The sequence below is a fragment of the Pinus tabuliformis genome, chromosome 7, assembly GCF_031772625.1.
Source record: "Pinus tabuliformis cultivar Carrire ecotype Pingquan chromosome 7, CPIR1, whole genome shotgun sequence".
Lineage (NCBI taxonomy): Eukaryota > Viridiplantae > Streptophyta > Pinopsida > Pinales > Pinaceae > Pinus > Pinus tabuliformis.
The window spans coordinates 777,596,904-777,622,578 of record NC_142293.1 but is presented as its reverse complement, the minus strand read 5'-3'; the positions used below and the strand labels follow the sequence as shown (position 1 = coordinate 777,622,578).

Sequence of the window (25,675 nt, the reverse complement as noted above, 5' to 3'; positions counted from 1 at the left end):
GAGCCCATTCCTACACAGGAGACATATTGTGTGTCACCCTTTTTAGGGGCAAACATCTAGGGGATGTGGGGGACGTTCACCATATCCCCGAGTATATCAAATGGGGATGTCAACCTACAATATACAGGTTCCCATGGACAGGGTGCACATGCACCACAGGTGGGGACAGGCCCTTATGCATTCTCAAACGTTCTTTCAGAACAGTTCAACATCATACAGTAATAGGAGAGGATTTTCTAAATGGCAAAGCTTCATCAGTCTAAAGAACATTGTTTCTTTAAAATGAGGGATGGGGAATTTCAATTTAACATGTGATTCGAAACATTCACCTTGGAGAAATCAAACCAAGACAATATGGCAATACTGTTGGCCTTCTCTTAGTCTTATTCTTTATCATCTTATTCGAATGGAAGGGTTTCCGCAGCAATAGATTTCCCTATAAGTACTTACAACAGCACTAATAACTTCCTTGAGATAATAATATCTAATGCAATTGATTGACATATATATTTCCTAAAATAAGTCTCTTCTTCAATATTTGCGACTGTTCAAGAAAATATATAACATATAAGGTTAGAATAGATAATATCGCTGCTATTTGTATGTATACTCCTAAACAAGAAAACTGTATCCTTAAAAAAACTTCACATCTCATGCCATCAAAAGAGATCCAAAGTGGAATCACAAGTCGTAAATTCATGTGAAAATTTGAATATGGACCATCATCTAGAGGAATCCTTTTTTGCCTACTGAAATGATGAAATAAAGAGATTGAACTTTTCAGACGAGATGGCAAACCTTAATAGAGATAGGAATCATGATTGAGCAGAGAAGCTCGAAACGCAGTGGAATGACAATAAAGTCGTACCAAGGTCCTTCTTTCGGATATTGCACATACCATTTCTGAAAAGCAATAGCAAGATTTGAATCAATGTCCTCTAACAACTGACAAACTCTGTTATACATAATGCTCCAATTAACTACATTTTAAAGAAACAGCACAGAAGAAAGGCTGTTTCCAGCACAGTAAGATACTATGATACAAACAATATAAATAAGCATCTGAAAAGAAAGATAACAATTTTGATCCTTCAGAAATTTGAAAGTTCAATATAATAATAAATCCCTGAGAACATGCAAAAAGGTTCCAACAGCCAGCCATGGAGTGCACCCTCAAATTCAAGACCAAAATTTTTTGAAGCCAAAAAGAACAAGACATCCAAAACTCAGCCACACTAACGATGTCAGAAATCATTTGACAAACAAAATTAGAAAGGACTGCTCATCTGGGTTAGAAAGTTACAAGTGTCTTTGGTACACAATTTGAATTTCCCATTACATTTCTCATATTACAATAATATAATCTCTAGTTAGCTTCCACAAAACTGACGTGTAAAGGACATGGGATGCCCTTTGAAAACATAAAAGGTGAAGAAAAGGGATTCCCCAGCAAATACTAGAGGTAATCCCCAGTAAGTACAAAATGTAGTTGATATTACCACTCGAGGCCTATATCACAAAGAATTTGGGATACATTATGTTGGTTGAGGGAGGAAGTTGAAATGTTTAAAAAAGGTCATTTAAATTTTAATCTTTTAAAAGAATATGCACCCTCATTGCAATGAATAGCCTTCCAAACAATAGTCTCCATTTTTTCTCATCATCTCTCTCCTTTTTTAGCACACATCCTCTGAAATTTCATATTCAAATGGTAAGTTTATCGTTGTTCAAAGTTACAGGTTGAAGTTACTAACGATTTGGTAGTTTCTCTGGCAATAAAGAAGCAGTATGCTACAAATGAGGAAAGCAAACATGACATGATGTGTGCAAATGATGCCTGCTTGACCCCTGTTATTACTGGCCAGGTAGTTAACATTGAGATTAGCTTAAAGTCTAGATCTTGTTGTGTAGATTTTAAAGGGAGTCCCTATATAAAGATGTAACGACCAAAAGTTGTATACGCAGCGGAAATCATTAAAATACTTCAAAGACGTAAATGTCCATTGTAAGACGTGTAACTATATATTGAATATTGTATAAGAATTGATATGAGATGATTACAAATGAGAATGAAGGTTTGCTTGTATACCCTAGGCATGTGCCCTTTCATGAATAGTCATGTCTCTAAGACATGTCTCTTCATTACTAACTAACTAACCATTAGTTAATTAATTATTATTTATTATTATTATATTTATATTTATTATTTTTATATGAATTATATTCATAACATTGCCTCTCTCTTCAAGAAGTTTTGTCCTCAAAGCTTACTGAGAATATCTTCTCGTCTCTGAACTTTCATCTTCATTGATACAAGATGATATGATGCTCTAAGTGATAAACAAAATTGTCGTACTAAGAACGGATCGGACCATCCTAGATTAATCTTCTGTGGAATCTTCTGATCTCTGGAAATTTGTGATGAATAGTTATCGTAGGACTGGATTTTGCAAACTTCAGTATTCTTGGGAACATAAATTTTTCGTTTATGTTCTGAGTGATACTGGTACGTAGATTGATTGGAAAGTCTACTCTTGTGATTCGGATGTCGATAAATAGTTCTTCTGGTTGGACTTTCCCTTATCATGTTAGTGGTTGTTTCTTGATTTCCTTCAGGCATTGTTGTTGTTGAGTTGGCTATTGAATCATCACTTGGAATTTCCATTGTTTGAACTGCAACATCTGCATAAGTTTTAACTTCTATTGGTTTCTCATCTTTTTGAGTTATGATATTGACGGGATCGGTATTTGTTCCTTTATCTTCAACTTGGACTGAAGGCTTCGATACTTCTTCTTGTGTAAGTCATTCTAACTTGTCATTTAGTGACTTCTTGTCACTTTTAAGCTTCTTTATTTGTGTAAGTAGGGCTTGGTTATGATTCCTTAGACATAAAAGCTCTTCGCTTTCTGGATTGTTGGCTTTATGTTTAGTATTCTCCTCATCTTGTAAACTTTCGATTTGTTCTAATAATGTTTGATTAAGGTTCTTTAAACGTGAATTTTCCTCTTCTTGTTTTGATAAGCGCTTCTTGAGTTCCTTCTTTGTGGCTTTAGCTTTCTTGACTTGTTCGAGTAGTTTTTCATTGTGCTCTCTGAGGCGCGAAATTTCTTTGTCTTTACTAGAGATGACTTCTTCAAGCTCCTTTTGTTTTTCTGATTGGATCTCTTGGAACACCAATTTCAAAATCTCCTTAAGGTTTTGTGATGAGCGTGTTGTTGATTCTGACTTTATGGTCATGTCTTGGAATGTGATCATCTTCTTCTTATAAGGGAACATCAAAACAAAAACAAAAAACAAAAAAATTAATGTTTAAAAAAAAGTACCCAATTCTTTAAACCAAGGTAATCCGAAAATTATGTCAATCTCTTCTCTAAGCATAGTTGCTACACCAAATTGAGATACATACTCATATTCATCAATTATTACTTGCAAGTTTTTAATTTTGTATTCGGCATCGAAATAAGAGGCTTCTTTATTCTCAATTATATCTAATCCTGAAATTAATAATTGATTCGCTAAATTAACATTAATGTAATTTTCCTAATGATTCTCATTGATAATGATATTAATATATTTTCCTTGAATATTCCCTTTTAATATACATAATCCATAACATGGGATCATGCCCCATTTTAGAAGACTCGTTGTCCCCATAGCGGCCAGACTCTTGCAAGATTTTGAGTGTTATTCAACCTTCAAAATGCTCTTGATCTTTCTATACTTGTACTTTGAATCATTGTTCTTGGAATTCTCAGTTTCTCCTAATCATTTGTTATTGAGATGAAGTCATCCGTATTATCCACATTCATGTTTTCTTCCCCTCAATGTTTTATTTCGGAAGGAATAGTGAATTCAAAAGATGGGTTTGATTCTTATTAGTGAAGTTCTCCTCTGCTGAATTTAAAGGTTAGATTCTTCCAATCCTTCTATCCTTAGTGCAGTAAAAGTGTCTGGCTTTGTTACTGCCATCGAGCTTTCTAAGTGTGATTTTGATCCATCAATTAATTGAAGTATTTGATATTTTGACAATGTATGTCATTCGAATGACAAATTTTTTTAATATATTGCTATATTCTTCAATGTCTTTGGTAACTTTTCCTGAAAGAAAGACCTCTACTTTATCACATTCAGGAGAAAATGTTTCTAACATGTATATTATTTCACCAAAACTTAGGGGGTCTTATTGTTTATCTAACATTTGGCCATTCTTTTTCCAGAGTCCAGACCTTGTCAGGTGTAAAACTACTGTTAGCAATTTAGCGTCCATGCTAGTTGAAATAAAATTCTACCAATTTAATCCAACCTAGAAAATTTTATCCAGTCCCTTTTCCGTCAAACTGAGAAAAGGTCGAATTCTTGGGCTTTTATGTTTGGATTATTCATATGTAACAGCATTCTATTCTTCTAGTACTGAAGCTAGGATTTCTGCATTAATGATATTTTAATTTTGTATTAGAAGTTTTTAAGTTTGGATCATAGTTTGAGATTGGCACTGCATAGCTTTACTTGTTGAGATAGTTGATCATTTATGGTATGATGGTCTTGTTCTTCAGCACTAATGGTCTAGCCACTTGCCTTTGTCATTGTGTTAAGATGTGAGCAAAAAGTATTTACTCAGATCTCATACAACCATTATGAACTAGTAAAAATTACCATTTGGAAGGAAGACATTTAGGGGTAACTCCTCTATTCCTTCCTTTGTTAGTTTGATAATAATTTGATCCCTTGCTTTGTCTACCCATTTAGGAACTCTCGCAAGGGCATTGAGTATGTTTATCAAGCTCTAGTTGGTCTTGTTGGTGAGGTACTCCCATGACGACCCCTTCTTGTAGAGCCTTGGTCTTCATAGTTTATCTTGATTAGATAGGGGGCTATTTTGCCTTATTGGTTCTAGTCTCTTCATCCTTATCCTTAGATAAAATAGACCAAATTTTAAGCAAGGTTTTCTTCTCAACCCCATAACCCCTAGTTGGATAAGGCATTTGTCTTCTCCCATCAACCAACCAAAAATTACAAAATACCAAAATCCTTTTCTTTTTTATTTTCACAAAGAAATCTAAGAAAAAAACATTCAAAATCCTATGTCAGATTTTTTTTTCCTAGCCTAGCACAAAGTTAATTGCTTATTGCATTTTCTAGACTAGCTTAAGTTAGGGTTTCATTTTACTTTCCTATCTTAAAGTTAAAACCGTAAGAAGCAAATCTGGCCCTTAGGATTGTGGGTCTAAAGTTCATTCATCAATCTTTGGGTTGTTTTCATATCTTTATGTAAATCTATAAATTGCATAAAGAACCAAATTTACACAATGTATATAAAGAATATCTAGCACTAAACTTAGCATTAATTTCATATACTAGAAGGTTCATTCCAGTATTATCATCTTTCCTAGTTGTGAAATCATCTTTAAATCAGGATTACTTGCATATCTCACACTTAGAGATCTTCTTGGTAAATTCTAAGCTAATCTTAATAAACCCTAAGGTGAATTTACCTTGAGATTCAAGTTCTTGTCATTTCACATTGGTCTACTTATTGTGGACTTGAATCAAATGCAATTTGGCTTATTATTTCATATTACATCTTGAAACCCTAACTCACAATCCAAAACTTGTGCTTTAATGTTGATAATTCATCTTCTTGGATTGATATCTGTTGTCGCGCAGATTGACACGACAACGCTCAGACCGGGGGCTGTCACTCTGATCCCCGATCCCTCCGTTTAAGCATGTCTCCCGCAGCTAAGGGGGGTAGACCCTATGAGATAATGAAGACCAACTGCCAAACAGTTGGTTGGGAGACACGAGACACGATTAAGATAAGCACTAAAATGATTTGATTAGTTAGCAGACCAGTGCCTTGAGAGATTGTTATTAAAATGATTACTTGTTAAATGATATAGAAAAATAAACCATGAACAGTAATCATCTATCGTCAGCTAAATCACAATGCTCAAAAACGATATCCAGCAACTGAAAGTTTTAAAAAAGATGAATGCTTTAAAACACCACGAGAATCGTAAATCATTAACCAGATATCAATTTCGTGTCTCGACTTGAAAATTTTAGATCTCAGCATGAAAGATAATAATCCCCGAAAAACAACTGGATCTGACAAAGAAGAATTCCAAATTTGAAAACCCTAATGAAGTATGCCAGAAAATAAACTAAAAACCCTAAACCCTAAATGAAGACTGCATAAAACAAAATATGAAACCCTAGATCAACTAATTTAAAGTACAGATTTGGCCCCTTAACAGCCAGATTTAGCAGTAAGCACATAAATATTTTTAAAGAAAAGAAATTCCAGATTGTCACTGTGAAAAACTTCAGGAATTCTCTCATGCAGATCAGAAAATTAAACCCGAATGATAAGCCCGGGATCAAGAACTGGCTGGGCTCTTTCAGAAAACACAACCCGGGAGTTGGCTGGTTCAGCCGAGAACTTCCCCGAACGCCCGGTAATCTGAAAAAAGGATTTCCTGCACAACTTAAAATCAACCATCAACGTAGAAGGAGAAAACAATAGTGAAACCCTGATCAAATGGAGATACCTGCCAATATATTTCAGAATCTAAACTATCATTCAAACCCCAAAGATCAGACAAGATACCTGTGCCTAGATCAATCTTCATTAAGCTATCATTAATGGCTGAAAATAAAATTATGCAGAAAAAATAGAACAATCTTACAACATTTTCAGAAGAGTAACACCAGCAAGATTTTTAACCCCAAAGTCTTCTTTATTGCACAAAAAAAATGAACTACAAGAGAGCTTCTTCAGCACCAGACTCACAGATCGAATCTATCGACAATGACTCCTAGCACCCTATTTAAAGGAAATGACTCCAACGGCTAGTTCGATTGATCCATGTAGAAATGATCTCGACCGTTGATGAGGATCAAGACATCTCTTGATCTCATCCGTCGATTTATTCCCTTAAATTTTTTAATTTTTTATTATTTATTATTTTATTTTATTTTTTAAATTTTTAAAATTTTTTATTATTATTTTTTAAAATTTTAAATTTTTTTATTATTTATTATTTTATTTTATTATTATTTTTTTTTTTTTTAATTTCTTAATTTTTATTTATTTTATTATTTTATTATTATTTTTTAAATTTTTAAATTTTTTATTATTATTTTTTAAATTTTTAAATTTTTTATTATTATTTTTTTTTTTTTTTTAATTTTTAAATTTTTTATTATTTATTATTTTTTTTTTTTTTTTTTAATTTTTAAAATTTAATTTTTTATTATTATTTTTTAAATTTTTAAAATTTTAAAATTTTTTATTATTTTATTTTATTATTTTTTTTTTTTAATTTTTAAATTTCTTAATTTTTATTTATTTTATTATTTTATTTCATTTTTTAAATGGATCATCGAACTAAGCCTTTGGAAACATCACCTGAAACCTAAGACTTAGGACTCACGAGGGGATTTAAAACATTTTCAACCCTCAAGACACATTTCAAGATGACTTTTTACAATTTACATCTCAAGGGGACAAACCCACTTAATACAGACCCTCACAAAACACCCAGCTCTGCGACACAACGATAATCTAGCAGATTAACACACTAGGATTCTCCTAAAGTTCCAATGACAAAATCCATCCCGGCTTTGGGGTCAGGTTTGAAGGAAAACTCTGCCGATCCGTGGATCGGTGAGACGAAAAACCTTCCGGGACATAGATTATCATAGAAAGTTAGGTCCACCTAGGCAATTTTACATACATGACTCTGATCTGCTTAGATTATTTACAATTCATACATGCAGACTGGGTTTACAAGCAAGAAGATCAAGCTGCTGATGACTGCTGGATGGCACGGACACGCTGATCAGGTGCTGCCCCTTTTTGCAAAGAAAAGGGGGGTGTACTGCATGGGTAGTTGACCAGTAGAGGTCAACATCTGGCTCTACTTGGGGACACGTTGCTGCTTGCAGGAATGTGAGAATCCAGAATCTGCATCCATGCAACACACAACAAAATATAAGTAGCGTCCGCCCAAAATCATCATATACATTAAGCACAGGAAAGATAAAAGCTCTTCATTTATTAACTAACTAATAACATGAAAAGTAAATCTAATCCTAAAAACAGAAATGAAATGCTGAAAAGACAAGAAGTAGGGTTAGAAATACGATACAAAGGATGCCCTACGACATCAGATGTGTTCAATATAGTGCATACTGAGCATTTGCCTGCTTTCAGGCAAATCTGTCGGCTGCTTGTCGGACGTGCCATGTCCAATTTTGCATATGGTAGGACTCTTTCCTATCCGAAAATCAAGCTGCTTGCGGCCGTCTGATGAGTTAAATCTTCTTCTTATTTTCTTTCTCTTGCGCTTTTTCTTTCTGGCTGGTTGAATTACTGATGATCTGGTACTTTCTGTTTCAAAACTATCAGATGAAGTGTGCATGATATGTCTTTCTTTAGCCCGCATCTGATCTTTATCATTCTTAAGTCTGTCCGGATCACCTTCAATTAACCATCTTTCAATCAAATCAATAACCTCCTCATAATAAGATGGAGCTTGTTGCAACAAATGAGAAGGCTCCTGATCTGTTGATGTTCCCTGGTTTCTCTCATCTTCTGATTGCTGAAACCTTTGAACCTGTATTCTAATGGCATCCATCTGACTAGAGTGTTCGACTTTCAAAGCATTGATTTGTCTGGCATGGTGTTCTTCCATGTCTTTTATCACTTTATTGTTCCCTCCCTTTATGTCCATCAAGCAATGCTGCATAAAATTTATTTCTTCTCTGTGATTCGCTTGCATGTCAGCCAACTGATTATTATGATTGAATGTCATGATAGTCATTTCCTCATCCATAGTGAATAACTTATTTTGCATAGAGTCAATTTCCCTATCATGATCAGCTTTCATGGTCACCATATTTTCCTCTAAGACTGACATCTTGCTTTGCATGCTTCTAATTTCTGTTTCATATTTAGTTTTCATGGCCTCAATTTCCTTAGCATGCTGATTTTGAGTGACCTCCAACTCCCTATTACGTTTTTCCAGATGGGTGCATAAAGTTTTCACATCATTGACATAATTAGTTTGATTGATTTCCATATTTCTCACCAGCATCATTAGATCTCGTAAAATTTGCTTTTGCTCTTCCCTTTCATTGTCATTTGTCCCTGATTTTTCACTATCATGAACTTGATCTACAATATTTCCGGTGGATGACACATTTTGACATGATGAATCGTCTTGGGATCTTTCAGCTGGACCTCTTATCAAATTACTTTCATTTTGTTGCACAATTTTAGAGGCAGAAGGCAAGCTGTTTGGATAACCATATTTATCTTCAAAAGCATTTATAATGTCTTTTAAAGAAGTAAAAGAATCCTTAGGAAAATTGTTAAACCAATTCAAAGCATCATCTTCTAAAGAAAGGACAAATAGACGCATTTTGATATCACCATGACTAAACTGAGGGGGTCTGCAATATTTGATCATGAAACGAATAAACAAGTCTAGATGCCTTTTAGCAGCGATTGGATCACCATCTGAAAAAATAGGTAATTCAGGAATGGCCTCCTCCGGAAGATCATGGAGACGGTGAGTAAAACGACATGGTTTAAATGAATAATCCATGATGAGCAATAAGGGATCATATGGATGATAGAACTAGCTCTTTGCTCAAGAAAATCAAAAGATGAAAGAAGTGGAGTCGCCACTTGAACAATAAAACTGATTCTAAGATCCAAGAAGTAATCAACCAACAGATATGCGGGAGGCTTCTTGTCTGGGAAAAAATAAGAAAATGGAGTCGCCACCCAAACAAGAAACACACCGAAGATATGCTGATGATATGGCGAAAAATAAGGCAATAAAAGATCCAAATGATAACCTTAAAGGTCGAGTCTGCCAGCTCAAATGAGAGATGAGAAGATGAATGAAAAGTCGTTGAAAACACCAAGAAAAAGTATCCCCGGCAACGGCGCCAAAAAATGTTGGTGTTGCCGGGCCAGATGAAAAGATAAGAAATGAGAAAAATGATTGTCGTTGAAACGTCGAGAAAACAATATCCTCGGCAACGGCGCCAAAAAATGTTGTCGCGCAGATTGACACGACAACGCTCAGACCGGGGGCTGTCACTCTGATCCCCGATCCCTCCGTTTAAGCATGTCTCCCGCAGCTAAGGGGGGTAGACCCTATGAGATAATGAAGACCAACTGCCAAACAGTTGGTTGGGAGACACGAGACACGATTAAGATAAGCACTAAAATGATTTGATTAGTTAGCAGACCAGTGCCTTGAGAGATTGTTATTAAAATGATTACTTGTTAAATGATATAGAAAAATAAACCATGAACAGTAATCATCTATCGTCAGCTAAATCACAATGCTCAAAAACGATATCCAGCAACTGAAAGTTTTAAAAAAGATGAATGCTTTAAAACACCACGAGAATCGTAAATCATTAACCAGATATCAATTTCGTGTCTCGACTTGAAAATTTTAGATCTCAGCATGAAAGATAATAATCCCCGAAAAACAACTGGATCTGACAAAGAAGAATTCCAAATTTGAAAACCCTAATGAAGTATGCCAGAAAATAAACTAAAAACCCTAAACCCTAAATGAAGACTGCATAAAACAAAATATGAAACCCTAGATCAACTAATTTAAAGTACAGATTTGGCCCCTTAACAGTCAGATTTAGCAGTAAGCACATAAATATTTTTAAAGAAAAGAAATTCCAGATTGTCACTGTGAAAAACTTCAGGAATTCTCTCATGCAGATCAGAAAATTAAACCCGAATGATAAGCCCGGGATCAAGAACTGGCTGGGCTCTTTCAGAAAACACAACCCGGGAGTTGGCTGGTTCAGCCGAGAACTTCCCCGAACGCCCGGTAATCTGAAAAAAGGATTTCCTGCACAACTTAAAATCAACCATCAACGTAGAAGGAGAAAACAATAGTGAAACCCTGATCAAATGGAGATACCTGCCAATATATTTCAGAATCTAAACTATCATTCAAACCCCAAAGATCAGACAAGATACCTGTGCCTAGATCAATCTTCATTAAGCTATCATTAATGGCTGAAAATAAAATTATGCAGAAAAAATAGAACAATCTTACAACATTTTCAGAAGAGTAACACCAGCAAGATTTTTAACCCCAAAGTCTTCTTTATTGCACAAAAAAAATGAACTACAAGAGAGCTTCTTCAGCACCAGACTCACAGATCGAATCTGTCGACAATGACTCCTAGCACCCTATTTAAAGGAAATGACTCCAACGGCTAGTTCGATTGATCCATGTAGAAATGATCTCGACCGTTGATGAGGATCAAGACATCTCTTGATCTCATCCGTCGATTTATTCCCTTAAATTTTTTAATTTTTTATTATTTATTATTTTATTTTATTTTTTAAATTTTTAAAATTTTTTATTATTATTTTTTAAAATTTTAAATTTTTTTATTATTTATTATTTTATTTTATTATTATTTTTTTTTTTTTTTAATTTCTTAATTTTTATTTATTTTATTATTTTATTATTATTTTTTAAATTTTTAAATTTTTTATTATTATTTTTTAAATTTTTAAATTTTTTATTATTATTTTTTTTTTTTTTTAATTTTTAAATTTTTTATTATTTATTATTATTTTTTTTTTTTTTTTTTTTTAAATTTAATTTTTTATTATTATTTTTTAAATTTTTAAAATTTTAAAATTTTTTATTATTTTATTTTATTATTATTTTTTTTTAATTTTTAAATTTCTTAATTTTTATTTATTTTATTATTTTATTTCATTTTTTAAATGGATCATCGAACTAAGCCTTTGGAAACATCACCTGAAACCTAAGACTTAGGACTCACGAGGGGATTTAAAACATTTTCAACCCTCAAGACACATTTCATGATGACTTTTTACAATTTACATCTCAAGGGGACAAACCCACTTAATACAGACCCTCACAAAACACCCAGTTCTGCGACACAACTATAATCTAGCAGATCAACACACTAGGATTCTCCTAAAGTTCCAATGACAAAATCCATCCCGGCTTTGGGGTCAGGTTTGAAGGAAAACTCTGCCGATCCGTGGATCGGTGAGACGAAAAACCTTCCGGGACATAGATTATCATAGAAAGTTAGGTCCACCTAGGCAATTTTACATACATGACTCTGATCTGCTTAGATTATTTACAATTCATACATGCAGACTGGGTTTACAAGCAAGAAGATCAAGTTGCTGATGACTGCTGGATGGCACGGACACGCTGATCAGGTGCTGCCCCTTTTTGCAAAGAAAAGGGGGGTGTACTGCATGGGTAGTTGACCAGTAGAGGTCAACAATATCAATATAATTTCAAATCTGAAATTCTCCAATAAAACACTCATAAAACAAATTTGAAGGATAAGGACAGCCCAAGTTTCACCTTTGACTTGTCCTCAACTAAGCACATAATTGGTTCACACTTGAAAGCACATTACATAAGGTCAATTGGTGTTAAATGATTTCATCTCTTGTGTACCATTTAGCTAAGAATTGTTTATTTTGCTAGTTACTTCTTGCAAGTGGTTAATGTTACCACAAAATCTAGCACCCTAAGAACTCTAGGTTAAGGGCGACAAAGGAATCCACCACAATAGTCGCCTTAGTAGTGGTTCCGTTGTTTTGTGGGTGGATTTTATCCCCAGAAGGGAGGCTTCCCCAACAAGTCATGGATATTAACCCAAGGATTCTTAAGTTGAATACCCTCCAAGGATCTTGTTATATAGACACTCCAAAACAATCTCCAATAATATAAGGCTTCAAGTGAAATGACCTAGTGAGTTGAAGGAACCTATGGCTAAGTCTAGAGGGCTAAGATAAGTTCTTGAGATGCTCAAATAGAGTCCAAGAACATGCTACTTTGTATTTGATGATTCAAAAAATGGTATAATGTGATGGAGAATTATGTATCAGTTCCTTGGCTTATCAATGAATTTATGGGCATATGGAGTCAGATAAGTAGAGACTATGACTAAAGACCTTGGTTGGAGCAAGTAAGGGAAAGAAAAGCCTCTCAATCTAACCCTAGTGATTTTCAATCAATAGGAAATTTAAGGTCAATGAATCTTATTCTAACTTTGTTGATGGATACTAAAAGACAAATCTTGCAAAGGAGATTTTAGAGCCATAAAATGTTCAACATGTCATGATAATTTAGATCTAAACCAGATTTGGCACTAACCACTAGTCTCTAACTCATAACACGCCTAAGTGGATCATTGTGGTTTATGCTCTTGTTCTTGAGGTATTATCATAAATCATTAAATCACTCATTATTGGAACCCTTGTCTTTATAAATGCTATATATTTTATGGGATTTTGTTATGAATATGAATATGGAATTATACAAATAACAAATATAATAATAATAATTAATAATCATGAATAATTATGAAAGGGCATGCCTCAAAACACGTGACTCCTCACGAAAGGGAACTCATGCCCAATATTTATACAATGGCCATCGTTGTATTCAATCATATCACTTTTGTACGTTCAAAAATTTATATATAAAAATCATTTATCCTATGATAGATATCCTCATATCCTAAATATTTTGTGTGATAGCGAACTTTCTTCATATCATTTGGTATCAAAGACTTGTTTTCTGATTCCGGCCATTGGCCACATAGGCTTTTTAGCCATTCAATAAAAAATTTGGAGTTTCTCCCTATTCTACAGGTCCTTGACCACATTAAAGGGAATTTTCCCAAAATGATAAACTACACTGAAGAAAAGGAAGAGTAAATAAGACAATCTTGATTCCTCATTAATTGATATTGGTGGTTTACAAGCTCGTGGTTTTGGCAATAAATGATAATTGCTCATGGTACTTGCAAGGAAAAGATAAACAAAAGAAATACAATTACCTCTTAAACGTAATGATTTTACATTGAGGAAATTATCCACGAATTTAAAGGTGTGGAAATTTCTAAGTCTGACACATCAGAAATCCCAACCGCATTATCTGGTTTATTATTTCCTACTTTTTCTTTCCATTAACAAGTTATTTATAAATATAAATATCGAAATAAACACAAATGCAGCCTTCACACATATACAGATCAACAACTGAAATAATTGAGACAATCGCACAAGGGACACCGTTATTTTTGGACAATCATCCTCGGAAAAACCCCATGCGAGAAAACTGGTGCAGCAGATATGAGTGTTTTATTATTATGCAGTTTTCTGAATACAACTAGGGTGCCAAAAATGGCTCACCCTTCAAAGAATTTCCTTGGCAGAAGTACCTCTCCTCTGAGATAGATATTCCAGCTGATCAACAACCTAATGATTGATCCCACAACAACTTAGACAGTTCCTTAGCTAGACAGTGAAAGCTGCTCCAAGCTTCTCTTTGGAACTGTGCCACCCTCCAGGAACTACGTCACCCTCTTCTGCTCTGAGTCTGCCTCTCAGCTTTTAGTCTGCCCCACGAAAGTACCTCAACGCTACCTCTTCAGCCCAACGTCAGCTCTACTAGCCTCTGCTACTTCTGCGTACGTCTCCCAAGGCTCTACGCTATCTCTCCGACACTTTCTCTGCCTCTAATACGTATTCTCGACCTTTTGTTGAACTGCCCCTTGCTGCAACAAATCACTAACTCAATTTCTCAGCGAACCCTGCCCCAGAAAATAGAATTCTTGATCAACTTGGTGTATCTCCAACTGACCCTCAAGCCTCCTCTTCTACTTTTCCTGTTGACGATTCAACGGCCGAGATTAAGTCCCTAATCAACAACTAAGATTAGATTTGACTTGATCCTCGTTATTTAGAACTTTCTCACCTATATTATATTAATACACATTAATATTTTAATTTTCCTAAGTTTAGACTTAGGGTCTCATTAAAAATATTAATTATTTTAATATCTCTCCATCTGGGTGGAATTTCCCCAAATGATTTCTGGGTCTTGGAAATCTCATGTGCCTCATCCTCTCCACCAATTTTCATGGCTAGAGCACATTCGATGCTACCAAAAACCAACACTCCCTCTTAGCGAGGAATGTTCTCTAGTAATGCTTCATCATAGAAACATTACACTGATCCTCCGCACCAGTACTTGTGATGATGCTTGGCCTACTACCTCACATCGGTTGCACTGCTGCTTTCTGTATTGCTGCCCATGACATTGCCACTGCCACTGCTACATCTGTACTACAGCTCCCTCTCAATATGTTGCCCATGCTACCCCTAGCAGTGCCACTACTAACTATTGCACTGCAACCCAGTTACCGAGAAGTAGGTAACTGATTTTTCCCAAATACTGACATCCCGATCAGTCTGGAAGCCTCGTGATGTTGAAGCTACCTCTGCTGCTATCCTGTGCTCCCTCTACTGCCACTGCGCTATTGTAAACACCTCTGTGTCTCTCGTACTGCTGCAACCTCTGTTGCGCTGCTACAGACTTCTGCACTAGAGCACTGTCTTGTCGCTCCATCAGACCTTGCTCCGCCCAACACTAGTCATCATGTTGATTTAGGGTAGAGCATCGGATGTGCTCTAGCCACGAAAATTGGTGGAGAGGCTAAGGCACATGAGATCTCCAATACCCAGAAAGGATTTGAGCATATTCTAAACAGTTTAGGAGACATTAAAATAATTAATATTTTTAATGGAGTCCCTAAATCTAAACTTAAGGAAAATAAAATATTAATGTGAATTAATACAAAATTGTGTTAAAATGGTCCAAAAGTCATGGATCAAGCCAGATCTAATCTTAGTCATTGATTAGGGACCTAATCTCGGTCGTTGATTTATCAATGAGAAAAGTATAAGAGGAGGCTTGAGGGTCACTTGGAGAACACACCAGGAGATCAAGATTTCAACTTTCTGGGGTTGGGTTTGCTGAGAAAGTTGAGAGAGTGATCTGGAGTTGCAGCTGAGGGGCAATGAATACAGAAGCAGAGAGGCAGAGATAGTGTCGGGAGGATTAGCGCAGCAGCCAGGAAAGTTGACGCAGAGGACAGAATCCAAAACTGCCAGGAACAGCCAAAATTGCCGGCAACTGCCGGGAACTGCCGGGAAAGCTGACGCAGAGGGCAGAAGCCGGAACTGCTGGAACTACCAGGAAAGCTGACGCAGAGGGCAAAAGTCGAAACTGTCGGGAACAGTCGGAACTGTCGGGAACAGTCGGAACTGTCGGGAACTGCCGAGACCGCCGGGAAAGCTGACACAGAGGGCAGAAGACGCTGACGCTGGAGTTTTCCGTGGGCCAGATTGGAGCCGAGGAGTTGTCGGAGTGTTTATCCAGGGTTTCAACCGGAGCATCTGTCTCCAAAGGAGAGGTACTACTGCCGAGTTTTTTCTCTGTTGGGTGAGCCAGATTTGGCACCCATATTGTATTCTGAAACTACTTAATAAATCAAACCCTCAGATAGTTGCACCGGTTTTCCCGCATTGGGTTTTTCCAGGGACATTAGTCCAAAAATAACGGTGTCATTTGTGTGCTTGTTTCTGTTTCCTTCAGTTGATGATCTGTAATGTGTTGAGCATGTACTTGTGTTTATTTTCAGTATTTACATGGTAAATAACTTGCTAATTTATCAGAACAAGTAGGAAGGAATAAATTAGAAAGTACATGGACGGTTTCTAACTGTTAGACTTAGAAACTTCAACACATCATGCTACTGTCGTTAAGGGCTCCCGTAGTCATATGTGATCCAAATGTTTGGGCACCTCAAGGATATCACCCCACCTCTTCTCTAAAGGCGCATGAGAACTCATGGCACAATCATCGTCAGTCTCGACCTCTTTCTCAGCCTCTCCCTTGTTTTTCTTCCTGCGACACTGGGATGCATAATGTCCCAGCTCCCCACAATGGAAGCACTTAACCTTGGAGATGTCCTTCTTCTTCCTCTTCCCTTGTTGTCTCATAGATGCTAGAGCCGCATCCTCCTCCTCCTCTTTCTTGATTCGTCTTGCCTTGCCACTACTCCTCGCCTTGGTCATCCTCCTGATCTCTTCCTGGCGAAGAGTTGCCTGCATCTCCTCCCAACTGGGAAGAGTAGCCCCGCCCAAAATACTTTAGACAAATGTCTCCCACTCCTCAGAGACTGCATTCAGGGCAATCCCAACCATAAACTTTGGATCCGGTGTAGACACCACAAAAGTAAGCCGGTCGTGAATCTCCTGCAACCTAAGAAGGAACTGATCTATCTGCTCTCCATTCTACATCTGATATGACCTCAGCTGATTCTCCAATAGCATCTTCCTCTGCATGGAAGAGCCCTGGTATAAGGTGGCCAGCGCCTCCCATATCTCCCTTGTTGTGTTCTTTTCAACAATATGTGGTATGACATAATCTTTGACCCTGTCTAGGATGAAGCATTTTGCCTTAGCCTCGGCCTCCTCATACTTTTCAATAGCAGTTGGGTCAACTTGGATAGCTACATTTTTCAAGGCAATGTCCTTGATGCGATGTCTGTCCAGGATTGTCAGGATCCTGGCCTTCCAGATGACAAAGTTGGAAGCCTCGTCTAACCTTTCCTAATCCCTCAATCCATTGACTGCCATTTCAGCTCCTCTTCTGGAATCCCTTTGAGTCTCGGCTCCCCTCCTAGAAATCTCCCTCTAAGTACTGATTTCCCTCCGAGAAATCCTTTGGCCAACTGTCGAACTACTCTTCTCCAATCCTCCTTTGTCGCTGCAACACAGATCTGGATTCCTTGGCTAGAAATCCGTCGAGGTAGTGATTCCCTCTACCTTGGTTCTATCTCCTTAGACATTGTTCTGCTTTGACAGAAACAACGTCCCACCAGCTCCTCAAATCACAATCTGCCCACAGCTCCCCAAGCCCGGGCAGCTGAAGAAACTGAGCTCTTCAGGCTCTGCGCAATCCTGGCAAACGCTGAATTTGCTCGTCCTGGCCACAGCGTCGATCCTTCTTGGCTGAGAAAGATGACCGGGCACTGCGTAGGTCTGATCTACCCCTCTTTGCCTCTGCGCTGACCCTCCTCCTAGCTCGAAATGATGACGCAGGCTCTGCGTCACTTCCTCTCTTGCTGCTTCTGCTCTAGAACAGCGTTGTCTCTCGGGACAGCTGCTATTGTTGCAAATTTCGGATTTCTGCTGGTGCCTTCAGTCCTCCTGTGATCTGTAATCCTCTGATACCATGTGGAAATTTCTAAGTCTGGCACATCAAAAATCCCTACTGCATTATCTGGTTTATTATCTCCTACTTGTTCTTTCCATTAACAAGTTATTTATAAATATAAATACCAAAATAAACACAAATGCAACCTTCACACATATACAGATCAGCAACTGAAATAACTGCGACAAACACACAAGGGACACTGTTATTTTTGGACAATCTTCCCCAGAAAAACCCAATGCGGGAAAACCGGTGCAGCAAATATGAGGGTTTTATTAATGTAGTTTTCTGAATACAACTAGGGTGCCGAAAATGGCTCACCCTTCAGAGAATTTCCTTGGCAGAAGTACCTCTCCTCTGAGACAAATATTTCGGTTGATCAGCAATCGGATGATTGATCCCACAACAACTTAGACAGTTCCTTAGCTAGACAGCGTAAGCTCTCCAAGCTTCTCTCTAGAATTGTGTCACCCTCCAGGGACTGCGTCACCCTCTTTTGCTCTGTGTCTGCTTCTCAACTCTCAGTCTGCCCCACGAGAGTACCTCAGCGCTGCCTCTTCAGCCCAGCGTCAGCTCTACTAGCCTTTGTTGCTTTTGCGTCAACCTCTTGGCCCTCTGCGTCAGCCTCTTGGCCCTCTGCATCACCTGCGCTGGCCTCCTCAGCCTCTACGTCAGCCTTCCAAGGCTCTGCGTTGTCTCTCCGGCACTTTCTCTGCCTCTCTGATATGTATTCTCTACCTTCTGTCGAACTGCCCCTCGCTACAACAGATCACTAACTCGATTTCTCAGCAAACCCTGCCCTAGAAAATCGAATTCTTGATCAACTTGGTGTATCTCCAACTGACCCTCAAGCCTCCTCTTATACTTTTCCTGTTGACGATTCAACGACCAAGATTAAGTCCCTAATCAACGGCTAAGATTAGATTTGGCTTGATCCTCGTTATTTAAAATTAGAACTTTCTCACCCGTATTATATTAATACGCATTAATGTTTTAATTTTCCTAAGTTTAGACTTAGGGTCTCATTAAAAATATTAATTATTTTAATATCTCTCCATCCGAGTGGAATTTCCCCAAACGATTTCTGGGTCTTGGAGATCTCATGTGCCTTAGCCTCTCCACCAAATTTCATGGCTAGAGCACATCCAATGCTACCAAAAATCAACAAAAGGTGTGTTAAGTGGATATATATTTAAAAGCTAAAGGAAAATATATACATATATAAGAGAAGTTTTGAAATTATATATATGAAGGTCATAATTCAAATTTTATAAAGGATTATTTTAAAAAATCTATTTAAGTTCATAGATTACTAAACTACAAAGGAAAAGTAATATATATATATATATATAGATCAGTGTTTTTAAAACCGGAACCGGTGACCGGACCGGTCCACCTAATGAATCGGTTTACCGACCGGAACCGGTCTAACCGGCACTGGTTTGGTCTAAACGAACCGGTTTTTAAAAAATACATTAAATAATTAATTTTTAATGAAACAAAACTATTTTTAAGATGTAAAACCATGATTCCAAGCCAATAGAGACAAAATATGCAAAGTTTGCTCATTTATATACCATGCAAAGGTGAATATATCAAAATGGCACCGAGTGCAATACATATCATCGACCGAAGTGAAAAGCTTCAAATGATGCTAGCACTGTAACATATGAGAATATGGCAGTATTGTGCCACAAGTGTTTTACACCTTGCTACACAAAAGACTCAATGATCAACTTGATGTTAGTTCATGAATTATCACAAGAGTGTAGATAATTGCTTCAGGTTTTGTGTAGATCTGAGAAAAGGTTAACTATACCACACATAACTTTTTGTCAAGGATCAAATAGCTACATAAGTGAGCTTTTTCAACGATGCCAAGTATTGATGAACCTTAACCTCTAGATAGTGCTCAACATTGTTGCTTCTAGGTTTGTTAGGCTTTGAATTGACTTATATATTGCCTTATCAATGACTGCGAGTCGTTCTCAGGATTATTCAAGACCAATGCCACAACAATTAAGCTTCAAAGAATCTAGCAATCAAAAGACTCATAGATATGTCACAAAAACAATAAAACAGAGTCAACGAATCCCCTTCTGATTTACATTAAAAATCTTCAACTGACACTATCACTGCAAGAAATAAGACATTTCCTCAAGACGCCAAACACATGTCACAAAAATTGTCTTTCAACAAGCAAAATTTTCGAAGGTATGACAAGGGAATAGACTGTAATATGTGCTTCTTCAAGCCACCTGCGATACCCTTGTCAACCATTTTAAAAGAAAATAGCCCAATGCAAAATACAATCTCCAAGAAGATAGACGAGATCAAGGTTTGTTGAGATGTATGGTTATTGGAAACCCTAACTACAGTCACAGTTTAGTTTTGAATACGTCACAGGTCTTCACAAGATAGATGAATTGAGGTAACGTCCAAAAATTATTACAGTGAGCAATCTTGTTTTATGGTAAGGTTAACGTTCTTTTGAAGTGAGGCTGAGGAGACTTTGTGGATTAACTTCAGCTAAGCCCTAACCAAATCTCAGAGCCAAAGACAAAAAGAAACTCGCATCCAGAGGAGACCATAAACAGGCGGGCTGTCCATAAACCGGCCGGTTTAGGACGGAACCGGCCGGTTTGCTACAAACCGGCCGGTTTTGACCGGTTAGGGCAGTTTTTTGGGCAAATGAGGTGGCTAACCGGGTTTTATAGGCCGGTTCGGACCGGCCAGGCGTCCAACCGGCCGGTTAGACCGGTTACCGGTTTTTGTGGCCGGTTTTTAAAACTATGATATAGATATATAAGAGGTTCTTTATCAAAGATCGGGAACAGTGTAATCAAGGAGTTCCGTGTCAGGTGGAAGGACTTGCCTGAGGAGGATGCTACATGGGATGGAGAGAAGGTGTTACAGCACCCAACATTGCAGTTGCTTAAGGCCAAGCAAATTTTGGTGGGAAGGATTGTGATATCTCTGTTAGGTTTTGGTAGCATTGGAAGTGCTCTAGCCTTGAAAATTGGTGGAGAGGCTAAGGCACATGAGTTCTCAATAACCCAGAAACCGTTTGGTGAAACTCTACCCGGATTGCATTTTATTAAAATAAATATTTTTAATGGAGTTCCTAAGTCTAATCTTAGGGAAATTAAAATACTAATGGGTATTAATCAAAATATGGGTGAGAATGATTTAGAAGGTGAATCAAGTCATGTTTTAATCTTAGCCGTTGATTAGAGACTTAATATCGGTTGTTGAAATCTCAACATGAAAAGTATAAGGAGGCTTGGGGTTCATTTAGAAACACACAAAGAGATTGAGGAAATCGATTTTTTGAGGTGAGATATTCTCAGGAGGAAAATCGATTGGGGAGATCTTGCAGCTAAAGGGCAGAGATAGTTCGGGAATATTGACAGAGGCAGAGAGAAGCTTGTGGAGGCAACACAGTAGCCAGGAGGACTGACGCCGGGCCCACACAGCATTGACGCAGAGCCAGAAGGGCCAGCGCAAAGGAGAAACTTGCTTTCCACGCAGAAATTCGGAACTGCCGAAACAACCAAGAAAGTTGACACAGTGGGCAGAAGAGCTAATGCAGAGCCTACACAGGGTCACCGCAGAAATAGTCAGGGTTAGCCAATCTTGTTGTCGGATCAGCTAGAATTTGTCGGGTGAAGTGAGGTAAAACTCACAAAGACTTTTCGCCATTGTATTTCTCTGTCACTGGCTTACTAGGAAGGCTACCAGCATTTGTATTCAAAATTACTGCTTAATAATAATAAACCCTCAAAGTTGTTGCATCGGTTTTCCCACATTGGGTTTTTTCGGGGACTATTTTGTCCAAAAATAACTATGTCCTATCTATCTTGTTCTTTGTTCAGTTTCCTTGTTTCATGCAAATCAAATTTAAAGTAGTGTAGGTTGCAGAAGTAATTTGCTTTAGTATTATTCAAAAAACAACTTGATAATGTATATTAAAATCAAGTAGGTGAAGTAAATTCAGATTGGGTGCAGTAGGGGTTAAGGATTAGGAATTTTCACAGTCTCCAACTTCATAAATTTTGCTAAGTATAGCCCATTTTGCAATTTTGGCATTGGACGCACATGGTGACATTTTTGGACATCAGAGAAATGGGAAAAATCAAGTTCCTAGTGGAAAGTGGGGACCACTAATGGAGGCAATTCGACCCTCAAGGAAAAGGAGGTGAGTTAGTGGATTGTGGGGACCACCAAGGGGGTATGCATGGGCCTAGAGTACTTGAGGCGAAAAGGGAGGAATTTGGGGCATCTTTTGACTATCAAACTTCAGAAAATTCAACCTCTCTTGAATTTGTTTAGCACAAGAGATGGAGTGTTGATCAGCACAAGGATTTCAGTGTAAATTCTGCACATTCTTCAGAGAACTTCGAGTGTCTCCCTAGTTGTGACTTAGAGGATTCCACTTTCGGGCTCTTACAGAACTACATTGCAACAAGATTTTCTAGTTTTGCACACTTCCTGGGCACAAAGGTAGTTCATGTGGCACATTTTGGGTCAGCTAAAAAGGGTTCGAGAAGTTGGGTAATTGCACGAGGATTTTCCCATTCGATGCGGGAGTTTTGGTGGTGACTATGCAGGCCTAGAGAGAGGCATTTCTATGGGTTGAATTTAATCCATTTCTTGCAATGTGCAATGGTTCCTGGACAGAGATTACGCAAGTGTAGGAGAAGAGGAGTTTTATAGGGACAAGGGCTAAAGGAACTTGGATTATCAAAGATAGTTTCTAAGTGCAGCATTGGGAGGCCTCTTCAATGGAGGATTTGAGCATTTCAAGAGTGGCATTTCCCAGCAGTGCGTACAGCTGGCCAGAGAGCCACTCACACCACTTAGAGGGCTTTTCCATCACCCGGGATCAGCCTAAACCCTTTCTATGTTTTTGTGGGTATTTGGAGGAGAGGCCATAGCTAAAGTTTCAGAATTTTCTGGGCAGCATACAGGGAAAAATCTTCAGTTCCAGTTGGTAGCCAGCAACAGAATTTTTTGTGCAGTGTGCATTTCCAGTTTGGGGTCATTTCCACATCTAGGTCAACGAGATTCCACTTAGGGGGATAGTTGTAGATCAGACGTACAAGCAAGGGCAAAGTAACAAGCTCAATCCCCTTGAAGTCTCCTCCACATGATCAATTGGAGGTTTACTTTCAAGTGACCCCAAGTACCTTTCGGTACCGTTGTAACATGTGCACATCACTATACCTTGGCTAATGAAGTGGGTACGATCACTTCACCAGATTCGACATGATCTCGTGCTTAACTCATGTACAAGAAGAGCTTCCCAGAGCAAAACTCAAATAATTGGATTTTCTCTCCCTAACTCAAGATTCTAGGCAGTGGATTGCAACAACATAGAACACTGTGGAAAATTAACAGATAAGTTGCCCAACCCATGACGAAAACCACCTACCAATCACACACAATGCCCAGTGTTGCATCTTCTTTTTTTCAGAGGAAAAAAACCAATATAGATTTATATTAAGAAAATATAAAAGGTCTTCAGTACATAAGACAGATGAATGAGCTATAAGATAAAGCCCCCCACTATTTGCTGAGTAACAATAGACAGATAGTCCAAATCAACCAGTGACTGAAACAGGAAAAACATAAGACAGATGAATGAGCTATAAGATAAAGCCCCCCACTATTTGCATAATAACAAAAGACAGATAGTCCAAATCAACCAGTGACTGAACCAGGAAAAACCCATAAAACACATCTATATAGCCCGCTTGTCCAAGATTGCCACAGATAACAAAACTGGAAGAAACAGCCCGCATAATGTAGAAGGATCCGACAGCTTCTCCTTTTAACGGAGATCCAAAAAGACAAAACCATCGATGCCAGAAAATAAGCAGCCGCAGAGTCATGTATCATGAACATTTGGCGAGAGGACATTTTGGTGAGAAGATTCATGGAAAGCCAGGATCTTCTGAAGAATAGCATGTAGGGGTTCCCTTGAACCTTGGAAGATATGTGCATTTCGCCAGATCCACATGAACCAACAGGATATAATAAACAGCGACCTCCAGGATGAGGATTGCCTACTCCACCATATAAAAGCATCCTGAACAGAAGAAAAAATCATGTAAGGAAACCCAAACTGTAAAGACAAATCATACCAGATATTGAGGGTCGAGGCGCATTGAAAGAACATATGCAGATTTGATTCCACTTCGTTGAGGCACATGGGACACCTGCTCGGCCCCTGCCAATTTTTTCTCTGAAGAACCTCCCAAGTAAGATTTTTATTCCAATATAACAGCCAGGAAAAGATGATCATTTTGAGAGGACATGTAGCCTTCCAGAAGCGGGAAGGAAACAACGGAAGAGGACTCCCTCCAATGACAGAGATCAAATCAGCGTAAATAAGCTTCACGCTCGCAGGCTGATTGGTTCTTTTAAGGCTCCAAACCAGAAGGTCTTTAGTGCCCGATCGCATGATTCCCAAGCTGTTGAGACTTGCTTTAACCGAATTCCATAGAGAGAACATCGAAGGAGGCAGATGGAAGTCCTCCCCTTCTTTCCACACCGGGAAAGAACCAGACCATTCCTTTATCAGCCTATCCCATGTAAAATATCCCAGCCTGTGAAGAAAGAGGACCAGCGGCAGAGGAAAAGAGAAATTTCGGGCGCATGAAATTGAATCATAACCAATGAACATACTAGAGCCCGAGAAGAGATTCCAACTTAAATACTGCATAAATAAATGCTGAACTTTCCTGAGACTCTGCCAAATCGACGATCCACTCCTGATGCCAATGGACTCCCTCCTGTACCAGTGTTCAATGCACCTTCCTCTTAGATATTTTCCTTTTATAATCTTGCTCCACGGCCCATCACCGAAGATACCTCGATGGAGAGACTTACATAGGAGAGCATTTCCAAAGATGCGCAGGTCGAGAAGACCCCATCCTCCAGCATATTTTGGTTTTGATATAGCCGCTAACTTAACAAGATGCATTTTGTTCTGAAATGAGCGTCCTCCCCAAAGAAAATTTGCGATCAGCCTGTTCATATGATTAATAGTACTTGAAGGGAGATAGAAGATATGTGCCCAATAGACTGAGAGTTGAGAAAGGACAGCCTGGACGAGAACGAATCTGCCGGCCAAAGAAAGAAGTTTAAACTCCCATCTTGAAATCCTTTTATAAAACCGATCCAAGAGCCATAACCAGTCCGATTTTGTGTTTCCTTTTGCCTTTAAGGAAAATCCCAAGTATTTAAAACCTTGCGATATAGAAACAGGAGCAATACTCATCAGTTCAGCTATCCAAAGAACTATTTCCATATTTGAATCATTATGATACAAGGAGGATTTTCCCCTATTAATAAACAGACCAGTGGCTTTCTGAAAATTAACAAGAATATCATTTATGCACAACCATGAAGCCTTGCAAAGCATAGCCAAGATAAGGACATCATCCACGAAGAGATTATGAGAAAGGGAAACCTGCTTGCAAATCTTTACCGGGCGACATCGCTTCTCCACAACTGCTTTATTCAACTGCAAGCTAAG

At 37.9% G+C, this 25,675-nt stretch overlaps 1 protein-coding gene across 2 annotated transcripts in view; it reads right to left on the bottom strand.

Annotated features, from left to right (window-relative positions):
• The window catches only part of ALA2 (aminophospholipid ATPase 2), a 426,245-nt gene that overhangs the window by 290,919 nt on the left and 109,651 nt on the right, over nucleotides 1–25,675 (bottom strand). For both annotated transcript variants that reach the window (XR_016266798.1, XM_089458821.1), the window contains exon 8: nucleotides 799–903. Coding sequence is in view for 1 of the 2 variants with exons in the window: in XM_089458821.1 (XP_089314947.1) it covers nucleotides 799–903 (105 nt within the window). In the remaining variant the exon portion in view is untranslated. The remainder of the gene's footprint in view (nucleotides 1–798; nucleotides 904–25,675) is intronic.